General features: G+C 43.5%; 1 protein-coding gene across 1 annotated transcript in view; it reads left to right on the plus strand.

The window, feature by feature from the left end:
• Positions 1-10727, plus strand: part of enpp6 (ectonucleotide pyrophosphatase/phosphodiesterase 6) — a 33839-nt gene extending 23112 nt beyond the window's left edge. The window contains exons 3-8 of the mRNA XM_005751847.1: positions 1246-1357; positions 2181-2322; positions 2444-2623; positions 7979-8116; positions 9434-9557; positions 9959-10727. Of these exons, the coding sequence (XP_005751904.1) occupies positions 1246-1357; positions 2181-2322; positions 2444-2623; positions 7979-8116; positions 9434-9557; positions 9959-10158 (896 nt within the window). The 3' untranslated portion in view covers positions 10159-10727. The remainder of the gene's footprint in view (positions 1-1245; positions 1358-2180; positions 2323-2443; positions 2624-7978; positions 8117-9433; positions 9558-9958) is intronic.
• The last annotated feature ends 1462 nt before the right edge of the window (positions 10728-12189 follow it).

Here is a 12189-nt window from a genome sequence, read left to right on the forward strand (position 1 = left end):
GCTTTCTGGGAGTTTGTTCCAGATATAAGGAGCATAAAAGCTGAATGCAGCTTCTCCGTGTCTGGTTCTGACTCTGGGAACTGATAAAAGACCGGATCCAGATGACCTGAGGGATCTGGAAGGTTCATACTGGGTCAGGAGGTCACTGATGTATTTTGGTCCTAAACCATTCAGAGTACGCTTTTCAGGGCATGGGCCATATTATGGAGTGACTTACTGAGTTGTGACAACTGCTGTGGCGTTTAACAGTATGATGCAGTTGTTCTGTCCTGCAGCAGTCTCCACTTTAACATCTTCCTCTCATCCTTTTGTGCAGTGACAATAAAAGTAATGTCCAAATCCTCTGACACACAGATTGAAATCAGCTGCTACTTCACACACATATATTCTGACTTTCATTCCTCTTCTCTCGAGGGCATACCTCCACCTCTCTAGGCTCTCTTCCATCTAGATCACTACAGATCCCAATGTCCTCAGCAACCCCCCTGAGACACCTGCCTGACCTCATCTGTCCATCACCACTGCGAATAAGAACGGGCTTAGAGTTGGTTTCTTTACCACTGTCTCGCTGTCCTCATACATGCACTGCACCAGCCGTTCTCTAGATCCACAGTGCAGCTCCTTCTGGCTTTCTTTATACTTCTCCATCAACACTATTAAAGCTAGCATCACATCTGAAGTGCTCTCTCTCAGCATGAAGCCACAGCAGTTGTCACAACTCAGTAAGTCACTCCATAATATGGCCCATGCCCTGAAAAGCGTGCTGAAGATGTGGAAATAAATAAATTCTTTCAGTGTAATTATTTCATTGTTTCCAGTAAAAACCCGACTTGTTACCTGACATTTCATGTAATTACAGGGTACTTGCGCCTTAGTTGCAGGTTGCAATAGAAAGTGTTACCAACTTATACAAACCATCAGAAAATAAAGAAGACGAGTAAGCACAAGGGAACGATGAAGCTGAACTCCAGCAATAACAGAACGATAACCAACCAAACACAAAGATTACAATACAAAGACTCCTGACCCCAAAAACACTAAACCCAGGTTCAGAGAGGGACAATGACAACCAAGGGAAACTGCTGTAATTTCTTTTGTTAGAATAACAACACACATACACTCTGATGGCTGCTGGTCAACATAATAAGCAATTATTGTCTATGACATACAGGTAATGGGCTATCATAGCATGTTAACTGTTTACAGAGGTGCCTGTAAATGATGGAGTCATTTCATGTGTTTCAGGCTGTGAGGTGGAGATTCTGGGTGTCCGTCCATCTTTCTGTGAGGAATACGTGTACAACCCCTCAGAGAAAAATCTCACAGCATCAATAACAAATGCACTAACAGTCTTAAGGTAACATGAATATCAATGTGTGTAAATGTTAGCTGGATAGAAAAACTGTCTGTACGAAAGGCCGAATGAGGCGAGTTGTGAAAAGCACTTTGAGTGCTTAGTACAATAGAAAAGAGCTATAGAAGATCAGATCGATTTACGGTCTGTTTTGCACAGGGAGCGGTCGTTTGCTGACAGAATTCATTATTGTTGTTGCAATTTAAATGCAGTTTGAATCAACACTGTGTTCCTCCATCAACTGAGCTCAGCCCTTTCTGAATGAGGTCTGCATCAGCCACGATGACCACAGCTGTCCGCTGCAACACTTAACAGCTGAACAGTTCCTCCAATAACTGTTGCAGCTTCACTGACATAAGGACAGTTACAGAAAATGTCTACCTCACATCACAGTAAGATGTCATACAATGTAAGCAGCTTATTTTATTAGTTTGAGCCTGTGTTTCATTGCTTTTATTAACTTTACTACTGGAACATGGGTGTAATGTCACTCAGAGCTCCAGCATTCGATGTCTGAGGTAACTAGAATGCAGTGTCAGCTGTGGAAAGTAGGAAGGCACATTTATCCAGAATGAGGAGACTAGAGGTGAGAGTCCTAGGTGATGCACAGTGAGCTGATTCAAAGATAAGTCTGGGTAAGAAGCACAGCACAGAGAGAGCAGAAGAACAGACAGTGCAACAAGACGCAAAGATGAGCGTGACAGTTTTTGGTGCACTTAAGAAAATAACACTTAGAGAAGGTAGGAGAGTAACCATTTAATCTGTGTGTGTGTGTGTGTGTGTGTGTGTGTGTGTGTGTGTGTGTGTGTGTGTGTGTGTGTCTTAGATCAAACCAAGCAGACATGGCAGCAATATATTATGAGAACATTGATGTGGAGGGCCATCACTTTGGTCCAGACTCTCGTCAGGTCAAAACAGCTGTGCAACAACTGGATCTTGCAATGCAGAAACTCAACAGCAAAATCAAAGTAATAACACAATAACTGTCACTACAGTTGCAGATTCTGCAATTTTTCCTGTCATGTGGTTTGTTTCATGTTCTTTCATTCTTTCAACGTTTTCATTCTTGTTTTTGTGATGTTCCTGCAGGAGATGAACATGGTGAACCAGCTGAATATAATGTTGTTTTCAGACCACGGTATGACAAAAATCCACTGGATGGAGAAGGTCATAGAGCTGGATAAGTATATCAACATGGCAGACATCGTCAAGATGATGGACAGAGGCCCAGTGGTCAGTCTTTGGCCTGAAGAAAACAAGTTCCAGGAGGTGAAACCAGAGTCATTGGCTGTCTCTGTGCACTATAGGTCATTTCTGTGAGCGCTCGCACTCTTGTGCTATTGTCACTGTAATCACAACCATTTTATGTCATGAAACTTGTGACTGTCAGGAAACTACACCTTAGTCAAATGAATGAGCCAATGGTTGTATTACATACAGAATAACACATTACAAAGTATTAGATCATAATATTTTTCAACAATGCAGCTTCAGCGTACTGAATTCAATAATGACAGTACAGTTACAATGATGTCATTACATCAAATATCGTTTTTTCCTGAGCACTCACACCTGTCTATAACTTTTGAGGACTAGAGATATGAAAAGGATTTTGTATTTTTATTGCACGACAAAACAAGAGAAAGTGCAAACTGTGACATGGGCTGAAGCAACTACATTATATGCTAACACGTCAGCTCTTTGCAAGCATCCACACAAAACTCACAGAACTCTGTGGAACTGTAACAAGGTGCAAACCACTGTTTCTACTCGAGACCAGGAAAGCCACATAAAGCTTTGGCAGCTAAAACCAAGATGAACTTTTACCATAATTATGGGATGAAACTGGTTGTAGAAGGAGAGGAACAAAGCTCACCACATTATCTGTAAACACGATAAAGGCAGAGTTATGGGATGCACATATAGGTTTACCAAGAGAGTCAGGTCCTTAGTATTATTAATGTTGTGACTGCTGATATAAGTAGTAGGATAAATTCCCAAGTGCACAGGGCTTTACTGCAAAATGGATTGGACAGCACTTTATGGTGCAAATGAATAATGATGCAAATCATACTGCAAAGCAACCCAACTTTCTCATGGCAGAGAAATTCGGAAGGTTGCCGGTTCGAGCCCCGGCTCCGACAGTCTCGGTCGTTGTGTCCTTGGGCAAGATACCCGTTGCCTACTGGTGGTGGTCAGAGGGCCCGGTGGCGCCAGTGTCCGGCAGCCTCGCCTCTGTCAGTGCGCCCCAGGGTGGCTGTGGCTACAACGTAGCTGCCATCACCAGTGTGTGAGTGGGTGGATGACTGGATGCGCTTTGGGGTCCTTAGGGACTAGCGCTATACTGTCATGATCAGGCTGTGTGCAGGCAGGAGAGGACCCAAACACAAACTCACGGGACAACAGGACTGAACTCAAAATACAGCTTTATTGCTGACAGAGGATAAAGGCGATACAAAATTATATGAACTGAACTGGGAAGCACTAAGGAACTGACTCACGAGGAAACACACGGCGGGGCACACAGTCATGAGGGAGAACACGACACTGAACTGAGGGAGACGTGGACATACATGCACAGAGGGTAAACGAGGGAAGTGGGAGCACACGGGAACACAGCTGACACAGATCATCGTAACGAGACAGGGCAGGGGTGAACACAACATGACACATACTGACGAGACACTGTCAAAGTAAAACAGGAAGTACAGAGGTTCAGACAGGAGGAGAGAGCACGGACATAACGGAAAACATGGAATAAAACACAAGGAGGGGAAACAAGGGTTCACAGATACACAGAGGGGCACACAGGGGTAACCAAATAAGGAACATCTTAACTAAACAACCTGGGAACCAAGGCATAAATAGGGAACAAAATACAAAACACACAAAAACTAAGAATACTGGGCCAACATGGCCCAGGACCATGACATATACAAATACATTTGACCTGATTTCAGCCCATTCTTTCAATTCAGTTCACAAATAACAAGTGGAGGTAACTGTAGTAAAGGCTAGAGATGGTAATTAATAAGAATGTAGGGATTCTGATTCTGTTATCGATATTACTTATCAGTTCTCTCATTGGTTGTCACTGGGTTCTCACTAGCTCCACTTTACCTTTGTGCTAATTAATTGCATGTTGTAAAGCTGAGGCTACAGTTGCACACACCAACACACATCCAAATCCCGATGAGGACACACGTATGATCTTTAGTATTTTGCTATGAACACAAAGCCGACAGCACAAAACAAAGATGAAACCCCGCACAAAGAGACTTCAAAGCGATCGCCACGGTGATTCTACTGTAGAAACCTGAGAAGGTAGAAAGGCTGTTGCTTACCTGATTTGCAGCTCACAAAGGACCGCCCACTTCACCGTGGTCGAGGTACGAGGTGGCTCTGCTGTGTTGTAGCCAGAGGTTGTTTGGTTTCCCTGCTGTATGAATCCTGCCAATCCTCCTGCACTTAACAGTGTACACTATGTTACTCGGTTTGTGTCGGGGACCCGATCCTTGGGGTGGACCAGTTTTTGGCGCAGCGTGTTTTGGGGTTTAAAAGCCACAGAGACCTGGTGTTTAGCAAAAATGCGTCTCAGCTGCTCCGATACTCCTGACACGTACGGGATCACTGCAGGTGGGCAGCTGTTTTCCTTCCCTCCTGGATCAGCTGGAGCTTTCTTTAGGAGCCTTCCCAGCTCTGACAAAAGTCCAGCTGGGATAACCACATTTACTCAGGGCCTTCCTGATGTTCTTCGGCCTCCCTGGCTGCTGTGTCAGTGGGGATGGCGTTCGCTCTGTGTTGTAGCGTCCTGATGACGCCCAGTTTGTGCTCCAGTGGATGATGAGAGTCAAACCTTAAATGCTGATCCGTATGTGCAGGTTTACGGTACACGTCAGCTTTTAGATGTCCCCCATTACCGATGGAAATCTCACAGTCACAGAAGGCTAACCTGCCACATTTCATATCCTCCCTGGTGAATTTGATGTGTCGGTTCACCGAGTTAATGTGATCCGTGAACTGTGGTACGTCCTGAGATTTGATTTTCAGCCAGGTGTCATCCACACATCTGAACCAATGGCTTGGTGGTGTTCCAGGGTAGGATAGCAAAGCCCTCTTTTCCACTTCTTCCATGTACAAAAAGGGTGAAACTGGGGAGCCCACGGCACACCCATGTTTCTGCCTGTAGGACTGACCCTTGTATGTGAAGACACAGTTCAAACACACTTGGTTGATGCTGAGAGCGGTCCTGCTGCTGAGGTTGGGGTCATCCTGTAACCTCTTTCGAACTACCTCCAGCGCTTCCTCGACTGGGATGCAAGTGGAGAGAGATGTAACGTCGTACGAGACCACGGTTTGATCTGCCTCCATCATGACATCTCTCACTTCCTGGGTCTCATAAGTATTTTCATCACTGAGCAGTGACAACATTTTCTCATGATAGTCTTTTTGATTTAGCAAAACTGTGCACCTAGCCTTGTGTGCTGGAAGGATGATAATGTTGTTGACATCACTAAGTGATGTGAGTGCCTTCCTCTCCTCCATGCTGATGCTGGATGCAGGAGGCTTTGCATCACTGAGACAGGCCGAAACCTTCATCCACAGTTGCTCTGCGTTTCTCCCACTGAGAACGCTACGCCCATATAAACAGAATCAACTTTTCGGGGTTCAACCATTTTTATTTTACATTTTAATACGGAATTCAAAGGTTTTAATATTTCAACAGATTTTAACAGATTTTAAAATATGACCATTTTAACATGGTCAGAAACACTGACTAAATCAATAGGCTAACACATAATAAATTGTTGATAAATAATCCATATTCATATGTAACATATTGATAGCAACAATGTAAATAAAAGAATATTACTCATGTAAATTTTCCTCAACATGACTTCCAAAAAACTTAAAGTTGAAATGTTGACATCCAAGGTTGGACGTCATATAGATGTCCTGCATTGGTCAGGGACCGATGGACTCAATGTAGATGATCTGCATGTTTATCCAACGTCCAGTGTTGAGAGGATGGGCTCTGGCAATGACACTCACAGAGAAGCCAAAGCCTTTGTTATGTTGGCTTGTCCTGTTGGAAAATAAACCTTTACTCCAATCTGAGGTCCAGAGCATCGTGGTGCAGGTTATCAGCAAGGACAGCCTGCTCTTTACCCTGACTACTCCCCCAGTTCCTTCTGTGAAAAACTGTGCCACCACTATTCTTCACTGTAGGGATGGTAGACATGATGCTTGGCATTCAGGCCAAAGAGTTCAATCTTTGTTTCATCATACAGGGAACTTTCTTTTACAAGGTCTGGGAGTCTTTTGACAAACTCCAGGCAGGCTGTCATGTGAAGCCACCAATGAGCGGCTTCTGGCTGTCCTTCTGAAAGGCTCCTCTCTCTCCAAAGAGCAATGCTGGAGGTCTATCAGAGCGACCTTCTGGTCACGTAGCCAGCTCTAGGAAGAGTCCTGGTGGTTTCAAACCCTTTTCATTTATGGATAATGGAGACCAGTGTGCTCCATCATCTCAAAGACACTCAATACTGCAGAAACGTTTCTGTTCCCTCCCATATCTCTGTCTCAGTGCAGCCCTGTCTCTGAGTTCTTTCTCCCTCTCTTCCCCTGTGTGTGTGTGTGTGTGTGTGTGTGTGTGTGTGTGTGTGTGTGTGTGTGTGTGTGTGTGTGTGTGTGTGTGAGAGGGAGAACCTTAAGAGTATTTGAGAAGAATTATTATCACTGTCGTGTTACTTTTGTCAAGATGTGTGGGATGCAGATCGTGTTAAACAAAGAGGATCCAAATGCAGATGCACGGAGACCACATTCATTTTTTTGCCTTTCAGCCTTTATTGGAATAAGACAGTGCTGCGTGTTTCCCCTCTCTCGCTCCCCCGTCCATGTACCAGGGGCCGCAGGTCAGATTCAAACCTGGGCCTACTGCTCTCCGACCGTACGGCATATGATCAATGAGTTGAAGCTGTGGAGACCAGATCTTAACCAAAGGCAAGCCATTCATGTGGCTCAATGTCCAGATACAAATACGGAGGAAATTTAAGCTTTCAGATCACAGGAACTGAATGAAGCAAAATACAAGGAGGGACAAGGAGCTGGGAAACACTGGGGAAAGGTACAAAGGGAAAAGGACCGGAAAATACACAGACAGGTGATGAGGAGAGTGGAAACAGCAGAGGAACACAGCTGGAACAGATGTAACAAAACAGGGGAAGCAAAAGTGAGACGAGGACGGTCTAAGACAGGAAACACAGCGAGAACAGAGACAGATACCCAGAGACAAGACACTCACACTTGACACTGGAAGAGAATAACAAACACATGACAGACATGATACAGAGGGAATGAGAGATGCACGGGCTGGGGAGACTACGGGGACGAAAGGACTCAGGGACAAGAGGAAGTCAAACGACCTAAAGTCGTCTGACTTACACAAAAAGAGACTGAATACTGACAGAAAATTCATAAGCACAAGAGACTGAACTGAACCCATAGAGACCAGGAACATAAATCGATGAGCGCGATCACAACAATGAAAAGTAAACAAGATTGAAAAGTGCAAAAAACAGCAAACACGGGGTCAAACACTGCTTCTCATTTTGTTCATTATTCCAGGTATCTGCCAGATTGTCTGAGGTCCCTAACATGGGTGTCTATGCCAGAGAAGAGATCCCTGAACGATTCCATTACAAGAAAGGAAAGTTTGTTTCCCCCCTTACACTAGTGGCTGAGCCAGGATGGTTTATCGCTCCGGTAATGGACAATCTTCCTTGATCTTAACTTGCTGTTATTTTGCATTATATAGATCATATATACTACACAGCAGCATGGTCCCAGGGTTGTATTCTTCATTCTGTCTTGAATTGTTTTACGCGTCTTTAGAAACATTTGGTTACTTTGTCTCTTCTAATCATTTATAGTTTTTGTGTCCTTGTGTTTTGGTTTATGTTTATTTCATCTCTGTCTTGTGTATTCATGCCTGCCAAAGGTTTCATGTAAAGTCTGTGACTGTACAGTATTTCTTTCTGGGTGAGTTTTCCACACTGTCTTTCCTGACTGTTGGCACCTGTTGTTAGTTGTGTTGACTTCCCTTGTGTTTCTCCCTCTCCCGTTGTCCAGACAAAGAGAGGGTGCAACTCCCAAGTGAACAAAGTTTGTATATTATGGTACAAACAAGAATGAATGTGATTGGTTAAAAAATCGGGGAGGAGCTGCAGTTTAGACTTGGCTCCTGGTTTCCACAGTCTGGTGTCCGGCTCATGTTTCATCTCTGCTCCAATCAGACGCCTTCTTCCATCAAAAAAAATTCTTTCTACAACACAAATCAAATCTTCTCCCACATCTGGAGCAGATGTTCCCATGAATGTGGACCTTGTAGCTGCTTTGCTTTCGCTCTTCTGTCCAGTACAAACCAGCTCGATGGGTTTAGGTCTGGAGACTGTGCTGGACCTCCATGTTTCCAAGCTCATCTTGTTCTTTGTTCCTGAGGTGGTTCTGCCACAGCTTGGACTGTGTGGGGTCTTTATCCTGCTGTAGGATGAAGCCCTGACCAACTAGGTGCATACCAGAGGGTCCTGCATGGTGCTGCATGAATGCTGTGGTAGCTGTTCTGGTTCAGGGAGCGTCTCTGTACCAGTCACTGACCCTGGATCAGCAAACAGCCCCAGCCCGTTGATGCCACACACTGTGGAACTTTCACCTACTCCACGGCGTACAAAGATCCTGCATGAAGATTTCAAATGTTGATCCATCATCCATAAAACCTTCTTCCAGTCTTCAGTAGTCCAGTGTCGGTGTTTCGTGGCCCAGACGAGCCTCTGAGTCTTATTCTGACGTCTGGCTTTCTTGCTGCATCCTGTCAAACCTGCAGCTCGAAGTTTCTCCTCACGGTCTTGAATACTTCTGAATCTCATCATGTGCTGACTTAAAAATGAACATGATGTTGCCTTAATGATTTTAATGTCACACATATACAGTAATGTAGAGTTTTTCTGTATCACATACACTGTATTATGAATATATATCTATGAAACCTACATTTGTTTGTGTTTATATCTGCGTCCTTTCCAGAACAAGGCAAGTCTCCCCTATTGGAAAAATGACTCTGGGGAAGCGTCCGCATGGCAAAATGGCTGGCATGGGTACGACAATGAGTTCATTGACATGAGAGGCTTCTTCTTGGCAACAGGACCCGGTAACAAAGACATTTTGGTTACAGAGTAAAAGACACCAGACTGATCTGTGCATGTGCATGAATGTATGCATCAATGGATGGAGGCATGTTTACAGTGCACGTGGCTCTGCAGCAGTATTTTCAGTAATGAGTCATCATCTCATGGTGAATGATGCTTCTTCGTTCACCATCTAAAGGTCAGCTTATGTAGAAACTTCAGGTTTATTCAGTGAAAATATTTTGTAAAAGAGCTGTGCTGTCAGATTTATTGAAGATATACCAAAAACATATTGATTATCCTGAAATTGAATCAAATTGACCTGAATTGTCACGCTGTCTGAGAAAAACATCATTAGCTGTGGTGTACAGATGCTGTTATTCTGCTTAGGTTAAAAGACGTTTGTTTGCTTCATTTCTTTTAGACTTCAAGATGAATGTTCGGGCAGCTCCAATCCGATCGGTGGACATCTATAATCTGATGTGCTGGACGTTGGGAGTGGATCCTCTGCCCAATAATGGGTCCTGGTCTCGAGTCGAGTGCTTGCTGAATAGTTCTAATGGTGTATCTCATCCCTTCTGGATCTACTCCGTTGGTCTACTAGCAGTCATACTGACAACATAGTCCGAAATGATTTAACAGGTTTGTTTACGGCGTTTGATAATAGCTAGAAATTATTTTATTTTCTAGAAACATTTGTGAAAGAAAGTATCTGTGAGAGGACGGGAATAAATCAGCTTGAGATCGTTATAGTATTCAGAATAAAATATCAACAACACATAAACTGCATCCTAATCTACCTGTCTGCCTCCAGATATTTAACAGACTATTTTTACAGTTACTGCTTTGGTTTGGTGCCAATAAGCCCTTCAGTCTTTGGAAAGTGGACAAAGTTGCAGGCAGCAAATCTGGTTGAGAGCAACAGTTTTTTGTGCTGTAAGTGAGAGCATCGTGGCACGTCACACATTTCCTCTTTGGTGTGACAAAAACGTCTGTGTTTGGTGTCAGTGCCTTTCACAGGTCCGTCACACTCACCTTTCACTGATTTTGATTGACTGTTTTATTGTTGGGTGATTTTAAATGCTTTTCAGTCTTTATGGTGTTTGATTATTGGTCTGTCTTAAAGCTGTGACAGCCTGTGTAACACACCTTTTGTGAAAAGTGATCTATATGAATAAATCTGAAAAAGTGTGCTTGTCATTGTCGTAGTTGTGCAGTTAGTATTAATGATGTGTAACACAGTGTCCTGAGCTCCAGTAGAGAAAACTTGAGAAATAATGGATATTGATTTAATTTGATTTATACAGAGCCAAATTACAACAGCAATTTATAATAATAGTAACAATGATTAAACGTTGTATTTATAGGCGCCTTTAAAGACCCTCGAGGTCACCTTACATTAGTACAGTGCTTCCCAAACTTTTTGCTAGGCCCCCCTTTGTTTTACAAGAAAAATCTTCATGTTACTGTCCCTCCATTTACAAAGGCAGAGGCGTCACGGTGTCATTATTTTACGTGTAGTTGTTTTTTTCCTGTGTAATAATATTCAACATTGCTATCAATACATTTTTAAAACAAATGCCTCTCTGTGCAAAATGGGTTTAAAAACATAAACAGCTGTGGGATCCTGTTTGTCGGTGATTTGAACAAACTGTGGCAGGATCAGCCTGATGTTATTTGTATCCTGCTGTAACTTTACTGTATAAAGAGCAAACATCTCCAACATGTCAGGAGCAGTTAGTCATTACAACAAGTGTTTGTGAACTAAAGATCAAGAATGTGGGATCCTGTTTGTCCGTGATCTAAACAGCCCAGCGCTGCTCCCGACGAAGGAAAGACCAACCCTGCAGGGAGACCTACCTCAGCACCTGTGCAGGTGAAGCCAAAGGGAAGATTTGCTTCACCATATTTTCTAGTCTTTGTCTTGGAAACATATTCAGCGACGCTTCATCTCCTGCTTTGCGTTTGTGTGGGCGCCCCGTCAAAAACCTGTCCATTATGCTAGCAGTGTCCAAGTGTTCTTTTTTTCTTTTCATACCGCGCCCCCCCCCTGCAATGGTTCTGCGCCCCGGGGGGCGGGCACACTTTGGGAACCTCTGCATTAGCACACCAAAATAAAAACATAAGGTAGACAAAGATAAAACAAGTCTGTAAGCATAAAAGCTAAACAAGGTAAAAATAGACTAAGACGGAGTCATGATGAAGTCAGTTCTGAATAGATGGTTTTAAGCTGCAAGTAGAGAGTTTGTAGTCTGGAGATGTGGAAGTGGAGCAGGTGGAACAGACAGAAGGGAAGCTGAAGAAGAGCAGTGAGCACGTGTGGAGAAGATCAGATACATATGGAGGTTATGAAGCGCTTTGAAGGTAAGAAGCACTGAGGTGAACTGGAAGCTTATATTTTAAGGTAAAATAGTACAAGGAAAACTGCAACAATCATTTGACCCCCTATGAGTAAGCGCTTTGGCGACAGTGGGAAGGAAGGTGATTTATTAAATGTATGAATGTTATTCTGCTTGATTCTAATCTGCAGCTGAGTCTCTCACACTGATGGATAACACCGAAGCAAGAACACCTGCTCAACCAATCACATTCGTTCGACTTTGATCTGCAACAAACTGAAGCAATCATCTCTTTTTGAAACATTGTTGCGTTCAG

Source organism: Pundamilia nyererei, unplaced genomic scaffold (assembly GCF_000239375.1).
Source record: "Pundamilia nyererei isolate P.nyererei 1_Seehausen unplaced genomic scaffold, PunNye1.0 scaffold00330, whole genome shotgun sequence".
Classification (NCBI taxonomy): Eukaryota; Metazoa; Chordata; class Actinopteri; order Cichliformes; family Cichlidae; genus Pundamilia; species Pundamilia nyererei.